We start from the raw sequence: 14,478 nt of genomic DNA, 5'->3' as shown, positions 1-14,478 counted from the left end.
AGTCTCATCATGTAATCCTGGCTATTCTGAAACTCACCACCCGCCTGTTTTAGCTTCCCCAATGCTGGGATTACAGATCTGCCCCACCAACAAAGACATGAATTTTATTTATACACTGCCACTGTAAATCTAGTAGGTCCTCTGACTGAATACAATTTGTCTGTATAAAAGCTATTAATTTCTTAGGCTACCCTTTAATTTACTTAAAAAGCAAACAGTCTCTAGTCTACTATCTTGATTTCACCTGGCTGGCTTCTCAAGAGCCATAAGTCTTTCTCACCATGGTTCCTTATCATAAGGAAGAGCAGAGACTCACCTTTGTGTACTCATCTTTGGCCTTGGTGAGCATCTGTAAGATATCGACTTCGCGGCTCTCTCCTAAACTCGGGGTCACTGGGGAGCATTCTGCTCCAGCTCCATGACAGGCTTTCAACTGTTCGCACTGAGTGAGTCTAGAAAAACAAGGGAAGACGCATATCAGGAAACTAAAGTCAAACCAACGCTATAACCCCAATTCTCTCCCAACGGTTTGCATCCCTTTAGAACCATCTTAGAAAGACCACTCAGGCATTTGAAACAGAAAATGAGAGACGAGGTCTTGAGTCAACTGGCCACACATATATAAATCCAGGATAGGAGTCAGCAAGTTATGGCTTCAGACTCCAGCCTGACCCACCTGTCTTTATAAAGAGAATAACAAACACGGGCTTGCTCATTGCTGGACACATCAGCCATGGCTGCTTTTACATGACAATAGCAGAAAAGAGAATCCTCATACAGAACACTCTACAGGGATGGTCAGCATGGCACAGAGATTTGCCTCCTTCTGAAATGCCTTGAGGTCCAGCAAGGTGGACTGTACCACCTCAGATCCTGCAGTTCTCTGGAAATTTGGAGATAGCATAAAGGTCCCATCCTAACACTGACCACATGGCTCTACATCAGTTTCCTGTTGAGCTCTTAGGCAGTCACTGCACAACACTACCAGGTCTGCCATGACGGCTTGGCTGAGTTTAGGGTACTTTTTAACCCATATGAAATCCTGCTATTATTACCCTTTGCACATTTTACAACAACATGAAATGTTTAAGAACTGGTTGTTATGGTGGTAACTACCAGTTTGAACACACTTAATCACCATCTGTGACTTGAGCTGGTTGCCTAAAATTAGCTCTCACAGGCGAGAATTTCAGGAGTCAATTTTATTTATAAAAATGTGTTCCCTTGTTTTCATTTCCTTGCAGGGGTCACTTTTTCATTTCACTGCCCTGGGATTTAGAAATGAACACTGTTTCTTTGCAGACAGAGCATCACATCCACATGGGGAACAGCTATCCTAGGCAGAGGAGACCCAGCTTCACTAGTAAACTGCATTCTGAGGCTCTTGGCTATTTGCATAAACAGCAGCAAAACTGGGCAGCCAAGTCCGTAGCTGGTCAGATTGTGCCAGTCTCACCTGGGCCTCCTTTTGATGCAATTAGGGAAGCGAAGAGGAGAAAACTTGGATAGTAATATAGTGCGGAATCATCTCAGAACCAGCATGTGAGGAAGACACTAAGAGGGCCAGTAATGAGAGGGATGGAGAGAGAGACAGAGAGAGACAGAAAGAGAGAGACAGGGAGGTTGAGTGTGGACTGAGAACTAAAGATGATTCTAAGCACTTGCTGTTTGAGGAGCTGGGGATTCTGAGTTAAACAGTTGAAAAGAAAAGCTCTTAAAGGGGAGGAAGGAAGTGGAGGGTAGGAGAAGCTCTGTGGTAGCCTTTCAGGTTGACTCTGCATGCTCCTTTTACTGATGGACACATAACTCTCCAGAGAAAGTGACTTATTCACAAATGAGGAAAATACCAAAGAAAACACCATGCGGAATGGCTCACAGCACACGGGGCGGAACAACAGGCCACAGTTCTCTAGGGCAGACCTAGAGAAAGCACAGCAAGCCATTTCTCACTCGTCTCACAGTCTGAGTGGTGTCCAGTGTTTGGGGGATCACGCTGAAGTTGGTGGCTGAGAGACACTTCCTGGTAAAGTTACTGTGCTTCACACACTCAGAAAATATGAACCAAAGTGCTAGCTCCTAGGAAATACGTGGCTTTTTCATACTTACTTTTTCATCAGTTTTGCAATTCTCTGGCACTCTTCTGTATCATAAAACCAAATTCCATAAATGGACACTGGGAAAAAACACATCAAACAAACCATAAGCATCTTCAAAGCCACACAATGGAAAGAAATTCCCTTTCCGTCTTAGATGAAAATATATAATAATTAGTTACAGAGTTAACTCATTCAATTAATTATTAAATAAATGAAGCCAGTCACCGGAGTTAAAGCCAGGGTTACATGACAGTCTGTGTCAAAAGGAAAAACCTCCACTGTTAGGACGTGCTGCTGGGCTGTGTATGCCGCAGTGGCTGCCCTTGGCAGTGCGGCCTCTAACCCAACAGGCAGCTGCTGAATGACACTTCTTAAATAAGTGGCTACAGAGCGAAAACGAGGCCAGGATTTCTAAACTTCTTGGCTTTGAGACATCATTGTTTCTATATTCCATTTGCACATTTCACAAAACACATTTCATCTTTATTTTAAATATTCACAAACCTGATGCTCAAATTATGCCTAGAAACTTCCTTCCCTCTCCTTCTCCAAGGAATATGTTAACTGAAAAATTGGCTGTGAGTTATTAGGATAGGAAACTAGGAAATATATTTTAATAATAAGTTTCACTTAAAAATGTCTGTACAGAAAATTTACAAGTGTTGGAAGATTAGGTATGGCTAGAGTGTAGCTATTTAGCAATGAATGGAAATAACATAACTGTGATTGATTCATTTAATAATTTTTCAGCTAAGCTGTCTATTAAATTTAGGATGTATCTAGCTCCATCACTTTATAGTGGACATTAGAATAGTTGCAGGATACATTTCTAAGTACCTATTTTAGGTCCTGGTCATATATGCAAATAATCATGTAAATAATATGTAAAGTACATGGGCATTAAACAAAACTTCATTGAAAACAACAGCAATATTATGATAAAGCAAAAAAATGGAAATCAGCAAAGGAAAACATAAAATTTAAACTTTCAAAGCATTTAGTTATTTTGTATGAAGACAGCTATGATAGTCTAAGCACATCTTTTTCTCCTCACTCCTCTTGCCAATGCCCAGAAATGAACTTTCTGCTTCAGGACAATAATGATATAAATATCCAAAGGAACAGAAACTGTCTTTTTAGTGCTATTTTAAGCAGGCAGAAAAAAGCCTTATGAATCTAAATCACCACCTTGCCAAAAGTCACCATTGAGGTTTTAAACTTCATTTCTGTACTGATCAAATGTATGAAGAATCTTTAAAAAAAGTTTTTTTTTATGTGCATGTGCCGTGTGTGCAGGGCACACACACGTGAGAAAGGACATCCGAGCTGGAGTGGCAGGAGGGTGAGCTTCCAGATGTGGGTGCTGAGAGCCAAACCTTGCTCCTCTGGAAAAGCAACAAATGCTCTTTGCCCTGAGAGGCCCTGTATGCAGAACCTGTATTTCAGATCCATATATATATATAAAGAGGGCAAAGGGAGATGAAACTCCAGGCTTTTTCAACCTGCTTACTCTCAGATAGAAACACACACACATCTGTCCTAGCGACTCTGACAAATCTAAGGGAAATGAATGAGAACATCAGTGTTCTCAATTCAGTATGCTGTGAGCACTTTCACCTCAGAACGAAAGCTTTGCATCAGGACTAGATGTGTTTGTGGGAACTTGGATTCAAGGCTACTTCCTAACCATCAGCAGTCACTCCCACTCAGCTTTCACAGACTGCTGTCCTCTGCACGTGTAAGGTCAGGCTGGATTCCCAGCACTCAGCCCTGCTAAGAACCTCCAGGGATCCCCAGCACTCAGCCCCGTTGTAAGGAATCTACGTGCATCTATGTGCCCAATTTTTTGTGTCTTAGTTACAGTAGGTGCGTTGGGCTGCACAGCTGCAGTGAAAACTTTCCTTCTTTGGAGACAAAGTTTTCCAAAAGAAAGTCCAGAGCCCACATTGCGACCAGAAACTAAAGCCGATTGCAGAAAAAATGGCAATGGTGCCTTACCAATAAACCATACAAACAAGCATTCTGGGCACCATTCTTCCTCCTGTTTGACATCTGACATAAGGAACTAGGAGTTCCATAAGGGGAGGATGCCAAGGAACTGTTGGCACGAACAACAGCCTTTTGACATCTTCATTACCATGAGATGCTGACACACAAGTTTAGGGCAGAAAAGCAATGGAAAACCATCAAATGTTGAGGCAGAATGAAGGAAACACCGGGTTTGTTATTTAGGACCTCATGAAGATTTAGCTATGAGGCAACATATTTTTTAACATTCAAATGGAATAATTTGAAACAGGTCTTTTTATCTAGTTAATATTTAGCTTGAACATACGGTTTAAATAGGCAGGGAAAGGGAAAGATAAAACACAAATTTACCAGCATTCCTGGCTACTAAAAGGAGCCAGATAGAGAGGACTGGGCCTGTGCTTTCTCTCCTTAAAATAGTTTCACAGCTCAGCGGCACTGTGAATCCATGGGAGTGTGCATTCCAGCTCTAGTTCTCTGTGTCGAGGGCCCAGGTCCCCTCCCCACCGGGCCTATCACCCTTCCACACAAAAGGCTGTGCCAGACAGCTTGTGGTGATATACAAAGACCAGAGCTCATCATCTTCAGCAGGTGACGAGCTGTCAGGCTGACAGAAGCCATTTGCTTCCCATTTCCATCCAGGGCTCCACTGGGGAAGGGCTTGTCTCTGCACAGGTCCGAACACAGCAGAAAGGACCCAGGAAGGGAGGCGTGCTTTCCGAATTCTAAATCTGAGAGCAAAAGCCCGGATTCACAGAGGAGTGATAGGGCTGTATGAGATTTTATGGCCCAAAATGTGGCCACAGAAATCATTTCTGAGTTTTTAAAAGGTACAAAAAAAATTACAAGGGGGATAATTGTTTAGTTGTGAAACTAGCTTTCAGTACCCAACTGGAAGTCACAATGATTCGAGCCTTCGTTCAGCCATCCACCCCCCCATACCAGCCGCTTTCCAGTCACCTGTCTGAGGAGACAGAAGGGAAGTTCAAGGGCAAGGTGGTGCATGAAGCTCAACTCAACTGTTTCTACATCTCTCCTGGAGGTAAGAAAACCAAAGCGGATTAGAGAAAAGGACAAGTGACTTGAGAGCTACCCGAGAAAGGAGGGTCCCAGACGGTTCTCCCCGCACATGCTCCTGCATGTCTACCTTGCTGTTTAACCGGGACTTCCCATTGCACTGGTGTAGAGCGCTGCCTGGCACTGCCCTGTCCTGGACGTCATGTATAGACAATTCTCCATAGAAAATAGCCTTTGCATGGTAAAATACCTGTCTTCCATTGTCCTTCCAATTCCTTAAGAAAGATTTAGGAGAGCAAAATTTCTGTATTCTATTCCGTATTTGAGTTTTGTGGGCACATACAGGCAAGGGTAAGCAGGCCGACTGCACTGGAGGATGCAACAATTCTTTAGTTTCTTCAGGAGGAAGCTTGAAAGCCCATCAAGTTTCAATGGGCCAATTAAGAGGTCATTAGAGATAGTGTCAGATGTCACTTAAATACACATTTTCCCTTGGGCCTTCTGACTTCTATTATACAGTGCAACAGTTCATTTTGGTTGAATGATGATAGGGCCCCTCGCCCAACCCTGTTTATGCTAATAAATGCTTCTATTTAATATGGCATTTACCATTTGTTCTGTCTTATGCCAAGTACTTTTCAACTTGAAACCATTTAATAAAGATTTGGGCTAAAATTTTAAAAGACAGGATGTATCCATACAGTTACCAAGTGGTATATAAATACGTTAAGGGATGCATAAAAAATGAAAATAGCGGTTCTGATTTGATTATGCTTTCTCACCTGGAGGCCTCCTTCTTTCCCTCCTTCCTTTCTCTCTTTTTCTTTCTCTTTCTTTCTTTCTTTCTTTCTTTCTTTCTTTCTTTCTTTCTTTCTTTCTTTCTTTCCTTTCTTTCTTTTCTTTCTTTCTTTCTTTCTTTCTTTTTTTCTTTCTTTCCCTTCTTCACTTACTCCTATAAAAGGTCAGGCCATTTGTTTGCTTTCAAAAGCCCTCAGCTCTCTTTTTACTGCGAACCTGGCAGGAATCAGTTCTGTAAACTTGTATGGGTGACTGAGGATAACTCAAAAAATTTTGAAATCTCTTCACATCCCACTTACGTTCTGGGCTTTCTCAAATGACTGTAATAATAATCTCTAGTCCAGATGTATAAATGGTGTAAACATCTGTCCAAAGGACTTTGTTCAAACACAGTATTTTTTATTTACTGTCTCATTTACTCAGTTCAAGCCGTGTGTGTCTGACTAAAGCTGGTGGCAAGCGCACGCACAGCACCCACACTTCTCAAAGACGTAACACGCTTTAGAGGAGAAAGACAACCATGAAGGAGCTGCAGCCACTGGCAGAGTGCAGCTCAGGGACTCCTTTTTACGAGAGCCTCCACACAGCTCCACAAGCCAAGCCAGCTGAAGCACTTTCCCCAGCTTTACCTATTTCTCTAAACTATGCTCCTGCACAGCCCTCTACCTGCTTTGATTTGATTTCTAAGCTTGGTGATGAAGGACTGGAATCAGTCTGTGTTGGGGTTTGTTTTGACCTGCGTCACATTCCATTTGGGTGTATCTGTGTGTGGGGTTGAGACGACAAGCAGCCAGAGGCAGTTCTCTCCTTCAGCCAGGTGTCCTCTGGGATCGGACTCAGCTCAGCAGCCTTGGCAATGAGCACCTTTACCTGTTGAGCCATCTCACCAGCCTTTTGCTCCAACACGGGGTTTTGCTTTGTAGCCTGTGCTGGAATGTCACTCACTGTGTAGTCCATGCTGGCCTTGACCTCATGGCAATCTTACATCGCGGATTACCTGGGATTTATAAAAGCGGAGTTGGCCAGGATTTTCAGAATAAGAATGTAATGAGAGCGTCTGAGGGAGGGAGGGAAGCCAGAGAGACTTCTGTCAGCTGTGGTGTTTACAATAGGAAGCAGAGCGGCACCTGAGGGCTGTGTCCTGGCTCCATAGATGGGAAACCGAGGCTGTGGCTGCCTGACTCTGCGTCACTCCTGTCAAAATGCCTGCACTAAACTCTGTTTCCCTTTGGCATGCTCTTTAATGCCTTTAAAGTAATGTTCTTTCATTCACCTTCCGCTCTGACTTTACTGACCAAACACGGACACGTCTTGTAAAACAAAATCTTCACTGGCCTCGAGCAGCTACATAGCATTGTTATCTTTGGCTCCGGGTCTGGTTCTTCTCATATGACATAGTTTTACTGCTACTCACAAATCAGCAGTCCTAATCCCATGATCTTGGGACATGGGAAGGTTCATAGCAGATGAGAAGCGGTTGCTATTTAATGGCAAGTAACACCATTGAGCATTTGGAACAAACAGCAGAAAACCTCTCTTGCAAAAACAAATTCCCCTTTCCAAGTAAACGAACTGTTTTAGGAAGTAAACGCTATTAAAACTAAATAAAAAACTTCCACCCAAAGCATTATATTAACCTGAACTAATAGGCATTTCCAACTGCCAATAAGAACGTGTTACTTTAAGGTAGAAGAGGCATTCAGCTTGTAAAGGGTTTTGTTTGTCACAAAGGTCGCCCTGTCGTGAGTCTCCCTCATCTCGGAATGCAAGCCCTCCTCAGTGGAGAGACAACATTCTACCAGGGGCAGGGCCATCTTTGCCAAACACTAACTTCCTCACTTTGTAGATTCTCTCAGGGGAAAGTCACTCCACTCTAAGAAGTTTAACAGAGTAAAGAAACATGTAAAGAAAATTAAGAACCAGGAAAATCCTAGATTAACGGTAACAGAAATAGGAACAATTTACTGTTTTGTTGACTGTTTGTCTCCATTTTATTCATAATTTCTGCTGATAAATTTCAAAATCTGAGCCACAAATACCAAATGGATTTCTTATGCCATTTCCCTATGTCTCTGCGCTCCTATTTATCCTTGAAAACCCATCCTTCTTCACTCTTCCTGGGATAAACTTTCAACGGTTCTCCTTGCTCCCAGTCTTTTTGTGTACCTTCCTATGAACTAGTCCTCCTTAAGTGTATTCCCTTAAGTGTTTACACACCGCAGGGCTCTGGAGGACTTCCGCAGTGCGGCACATGAAGCAGCATGTGCAGTCAGGCAACAAGCGTCTGCTCAGTTAAACCAGCCGAAGGCTTTATTCTACCGATGACCCTTACCGAGGTTAACATCCATTCTGGCTTAATTAACCATCCTGAACCAGCTCAGCTGGAGTGCTCTGCCAAGCGACTGGCTCCACCAGAGAGCAGGCAGCTGTTCCCCATACGGCCCAGAGAATCTTCTAACTTGGCCAAGAGTTGACTTTGCTTCAAACACTTCACATTCTTATCACTGTAAGTAATGGTGATAGGCCCTCACCATTCAGAAGTGAGTTTCAGAGACGACACGGTTCTATTGAGAGGCACTGGGCAGACACTAATGTACTTACTTTATGTGTGTTTATGATTGCAACAGTTCTACCTCCCGTCATCTTCCTGACTACTTCTCCCACTGGCAACTAAGAGACAAATGATCACTAGGACGAGGTGTAGCAAACAACTGTGATACTCACATGCCAGCCACGTGTTATGATAGTAACCCCCGAGTTTACATGCACCTAAGTTATCTTAATTATGTCCAATAACATTCTGAAAAGCTATTATCATAAATGAGTATCAACAAAAGGAAATAAATCCTTTCTCATACTTAGAGTTTGTGACACTTAAAGCTAAACATAAAACAATATTTCTAAAGGTCAAAAATTGTTCTCAAAACAAGAATCCCAGAAGCACAGACTTTTCCATGTCTGAGTTGGATGCTTTGATCAAGTGTTTGATGAGGGCAGGACAGCTTTGCTGGAGCAGTTTAACTAGGCACCACCCGATGACCGGAAAGCTTCTAAGGTTTGGCACAGAGGCTACACAGCCAGTGGCGGAAGGAGTGAATCAGAGGCTCTGTACTGTCATTCTGACCTTTATCTACTGTGTTCCCAAAGCCCTTTATGCTGAAAACAATTAAGTCGTGTTTCAGGTCTGTTCTGAGATAAGATTTAGGGTTTGTGTATGCAATGATTCCAGCCAGCTTAGGGCCTAATTGCCTCCTTTCTCCTGGACCCTTCAGATTGTGGGGCAAATATAAGAATCCTTTTGGAATCAACTAACCTTGGTTTTAGAACATGATTATCTGAAATTATCTTGTGATTTCTGAACAAAAATCAGCAATACAGAAATAGAATGCAAAATGTACACCAACACTCTGGAGCCATGCTGCCCACTCTCTGTATGCCGAGGCAGGAAAAGTGAAAGATGCTTTTCTCATAAAACACGGAGGAGAAGGTTTTGGAATAGAGCCTTTCTCTGCCAAGATTTAGGCTTTTATCATATATCAAATTTGGCTCTCTAAAACAAAATATAAAATATTGTACAACTACAAGCTACAGACGCAGCATATGAACTGAAGCAGCCTCACTATGCGATGCTTATTTCCGTGTAATGCCAAGAGTCCTGCATCTGCATGGCTGAGGACAGAGCAGAAGTGACTTCATTTAGATTTCACTCCGCAGTAGCTGCGTATTACCTGGAATATGTGATTTTGCCCCACAGATGCTTTTTCACCTAAGCATGACTTACTATTCTGCCAAGTGAGTTTCAATATATATATAATAATCTCCCCATCAAACCCAGGTAAGACCCCCCACGAGTCCCCTAACCTTCTACAGTGGGAGCGCAGCCCCCTAAGGCTGAGCGCCCGCCGGGTGGTGTGGGGTGGTGACAGGAACCTGTTTTGGGAGCTATCAGGTGTTTCCTCTCAATGCATGGAAACCAAAATTATGACACTCAGTACCCAAAAGTGAAATATTGCCTTCTTTGACTCTTCCAGAGTTTTCTGTAATTGACAGAATGCCAGCTTTTTACATAAATCGTCTCCTTTAGAGTTTAGATCCTTTCAGCATGAGCACAGTACAGACAGAATAAATGATGATTCTGGATTTAAGGTTAGAGCGACAAGTTTCATCACTCACGTCATAGGAGATGTGCAATCCTTAGTCACTTACTAAAGCATACCAGCGCTCTGCACAAAGGGCCATAATAAAGAGGCCGGTCTCTTCATGGAATGGAAATGGTGGCTTAAAGACAAACTGATATTCTCTGAACAGATAGAAAGTTTTAACTCTCACGGACCTTCTTCTGCTCTTACTAAGATAAATACACTGCAGTCCTTAAAGGTCACTGAGGGCAGCAATCACACCTACCATATAAAGGGAGGGCCTTGATCTGTACAGGTTCCTATTCTGACTGAATACCAAAAGTCAAGGTCTTTGTCTCCTGCTCCACATTATTTGTGATTTAGATGAGTTTCCCATGAGGACCTTTTATTAGTAGGCAGATCTAGAAGAGAAAAGCATGCTACTATTATTCTTGAAAATATCAAGTTTCTGTCTAAAAAAGATCCAAGGACTTCTAGCTAATTACTTTAAAGATGTGTGTTGACCTTAGATGGCTTCAGGAGCTCAACTACACCCCTAGAATTTAAGTCTGTAAAATGGTGTGCATAAACATTCTGAGGATGAAGCACAAAGCATGGATCTCAGAAGGACACCTGGTTCATGGAAGGCAATCAAAACTATATCTGAAGAGGGGGAAGGAGGATGGTAGGAGGCAGAGAAGAAAAGAAAAGAGGAATCAGATTCCATGGCCCAAACAGGATTACAAATTACAACTTGAGACAGCTGGAGAGATAGCTCAGTGGTTAAAAGCACTTGTTGCTCCTATAGAGGATACAGGTTCATTTTCCAAAACCCCTTATGGTGGTTCACAACCATCTATAACTCCATTCCAGAGGATCCAATGCCCTTTTCTGACCGGTACAGGCACCCAGAAATGCACATGGTATACAGATATACATGCAGGAAAAATATTTATACTCATTAAAATAAATAAGTCTAAAAATAAAAAAAATACTATTTGAAAATATCAATACACCACTGAATATCCTAAAATGGAAAAAAAAATAAGCCCAGCTGTCTGTGGGATGATAATGAGGCTTTCATTTTCTTTGTAGTACATTTGCATAAGGTTTGCTTTTAACCTTTTTATCTGCTTTTATATAGATGGCCTGGGTGATTCTAAGGTTAGAGGTGACAAATCTCAGAGTTTTCGAATATGCTGAGCTGGAAGACTTTTATTCCGCTAAATATCTTGGAAACTAGAAGGCTGAAGAAGCCTAAATCCTATCTGAGAGGCAGAAGCAAGCGGATCTCTGTGAATTTGAAGATAGCATGGCTACAGAGTGAGTTCCAGGACAACCAGGGCTACACAGAAAAATTCGATTTCAAAAACCAAAGCAAACCAAAACCCCAAACAGGAGCCCAAATCCACGAGGGGACCACACAGTTCAGTCTTGCTTGCTGCTTTGTATTGGTTTCAGAGGCAGGATTGTCACCCTGACACCAAGTGAGGAATAGCTTCTGAAAGCTGGGCAATGTCCATTGTAAACCAATCACTCCAAGCAGAGTATCTTCAAAGCTTTGGCTTAAGTACACTGATGGTTAGAATGCTAGATGAAGTCACTCACACACACACACACACACACACACACACACACACCAAACTCCAATTATGAAATTGGTACAAATGATTTGGGAATTACTTTTAGTCTGCATGTCTGTTTCTTATCCTGATTCATTCATTTTTCCAGGCTCATGTGGAATCACAGACACAATTAAAATATAGGATATAGCCTCTGTCTACAAGGGACTTGAAATTTGTTTCTCATGTCTACACAGTAACTGATTTATGGTAGTATGATGGCAGAGCAAAGGTTTCACAGATCATATTCTTAGTAGAGTGAGCAAAGCTCCTTCCAAATTATGCCCACCCGTTATTTGTAAATTTACTTTCTTACTGCTGCTATTTATTGTGGGTATATATACAGGTACAATTTAGCTGAAGCTCTGGGATAAATTAAAGTCTGTACTTTAATAACCAACAAGAAAATACTTAAAATTATATTTAAAAACTACTTATTACTTATATACTGTTTTAGGTAAAGGATGCAGAAAAGATGTTACAAAATTAAATCTCTGCTAAAAAGAATTGACAATTTAAGAAAAGTTGATTTTGTGAGGAAAACAAAGACGAAAAGTCAGTGCAGATAGAGAAGGGAGACGTAGGCCTCACTCAGTCTTGAATCTCCTGACCTGAGTATGTAACTCACATTACTAGGCAGTTATATAAGAGACATCCAGCAGGGAACTGAGGTATGGCTGCATGGTACAGTCTTGTCCATCATGCCCAAGTAAGAGGAGGGGACAGAGGACAGAGAAGGGAGAGGAAGGGACCAAAAGGAGAGAGGGAAGGGGAGATTTTTCAGTATATAGATCCTTTTTTAGTTTCCTGATCAACACTGAATTCAGCTGCCTGTGCAGCTGTATGCTCCTTATGGGAGATACTTGAGCCAGAGAGTTCCAGATTTCAGGTTTGTTTTTTTTTAATGTTGGAATATTTGCATAGATTTCACCTGTAATTCATTTCTAACCTGAAAACCCACAACCTGCACTTGATCTAACCCCCGTTGAGAAGCAATTGAAAACCCCAAATCCAAACCTTTGGACTGTCACTTCAGCACTTAAAATATTTTGGATTTTTTATTACTTTTTAAAATTTATGTGTACTGGTGCTTTGCTGTATGTCCGTACACCACTTGCATGCCTGGTGCCCACAGGGGTCAGAAAAGGGAGTTAAGAGTCCGTGGATCTGAAGGTGTGAGCCGCCGTGTGGGTGCTGGGAATTGAACCAGGTCCTCTAGAAGAGCAGCCAGTGCTTTAACTGCTGAACTATGTTTCCAGATTCAGTATCCTCACTGGTAGAAAAGAGAAAACAGCATTTCCAAAAAAAAGGTTACAAGAATTTAATAGGATAACCCACACAAAGTCCAACACAGTGCCTGGCAGACAGTAAATGTCTGTTGAACAAATGAATGCATGTAATTTCACCTCCGATGTAATAACTGCCTTATCTGCTTTCTACATCTTATTTTTAGAATCCAGGCCCTGGAGGAGGGGAGGTATTAAAGACAGGCACATCCCAGGAGCTGGCAGCCTCACCATCCTGCTGAAAACAGCACGCTTCCAGGAGTGGGAGACCCTGTCTCAAAGGGCTAGGGAAGGAAACAATAGAGGAGGACTTCTGACCTCTGACCTATTCCTCTGGTCTCTGCATGCACACAGAGGCGCACAACCTTGTTCATCCATGTGTATATGACACACACACACACACACACACACACACACACACACACACACCAAACAAACAATAAATTAAAGCTCACTTAGGTCAAATTTCTTTTCAAAACTCCAGTGAAGCTCTGACTATAAAACCTTTACTACAATGAAGTAATCTATTTTGTGTTTGATTAAAATTCAAACTTACCTATGAATTTTTTTCTTTAATAATTAAATGAAGAGCGTTTGGGATTTTCTGCTTTCTTATTTCGCTATTATAGATTCGTCTAGTTACCTTTTTTCTTCATCCGATGAGTCTAAACAATTCTGTGAGAAAACTCACGTGAAGCTCTTCCAGCCTTGCTCTACTGCAACGGCAGACGTGTCTGTGGGGCAGGCAAAGCCCAAGGCCCTCTAGAGGTCTGTACAGACCCCAATGAGAAAGTCATCAGGATAAACACCCTGCATGAAGCCTGGCTCCCAGGCCAAAGGGGCATTATCAGAGACTTAGAAAGCCCAAAGCAACAGCTACATAATATCCGAGCTTGAAGAAACACCTGAGAGGTACCCACACCGGACAAACGCGTGATAAACCTTCTGTGGACCGTGGATGCCAGGGGCTGAGAAGCCTTGAGACATAAACTACGACCAAATGACTGTGTCAGACGCAGTCAAGCATCAGATGTTAAGGAAGACAAAATGGAGCAAAACGAATGCAGGAGAGTGAAAAGACACTGCCTTCAAATCTCTGTTCAACCGATTTGATTTCTGTATATGGGGCGAATTAGAAACAGCCACACAGGCGTCCGATGCTCTCGTTCGTACCCATGCGTAACAGCAGAGGGAGCAGTGCAGGGGTGGGGAACAGCACCCGGGGGGGCAGGGTGACCATGCGGGCTCTCACCTCCCCAGCCTCAACTTCCTCATCTATAAGAGCAGAGCAGGCTCATCAAAAGAAGTGTAAGATCCACAGGTACCGGCCACGCCTGACATTTTAAATTAGAAATAACAAAGAAGGTAAAAGTAAATCTAATAATATACTTTATTTAGCCCAATTATCCAAAATTGTATCACTTCAACATTAACCAATATAAAATATAAGGTTTCTAAAGTATCTATCTATCTATCTATCTATCTATCTATCTATCTATCTATCTATCTATCT

At 42.2% G+C, this 14,478-nt stretch overlaps 1 protein-coding gene across 4 annotated transcripts in view; it reads right to left on the bottom strand.

The window, feature by feature from the left end:
• Dcp1b (decapping mRNA 1B) overlaps positions 1 to 14,478 on the bottom strand; it is a 38,642-nt gene that overhangs the window by 12,239 nt on the left and 11,925 nt on the right. For all 4 annotated transcript variants that reach the window (XM_055604275.1, XM_055604277.1, XM_055604278.1 and 1 more), the window contains 2 exons: positions 2,107 to 2,173; positions 317 to 452 (listed from right to left, as the gene is read on the bottom strand). In XM_055604275.1, the coding sequence (XP_055460250.1) occupies positions 317 to 452; positions 2,107 to 2,173 (203 nt within the window). The remainder of the gene's footprint in view (positions 1 to 316; positions 453 to 2,106; positions 2,174 to 14,478) is intronic.

Source organism: Psammomys obesus, unplaced genomic scaffold (genome assembly GCF_907164565.1).
Source record: "Psammomys obesus unplaced genomic scaffold, mPsaObe1.curated_primary_1811, whole genome shotgun sequence".
Taxonomy (NCBI): Eukaryota; Metazoa; Chordata; class Mammalia; order Rodentia; family Muridae; genus Psammomys; species Psammomys obesus.
Note: the sequence above shows the minus strand (reverse complement) of the source record. Positions and strands in the feature narration are given on the sequence as shown.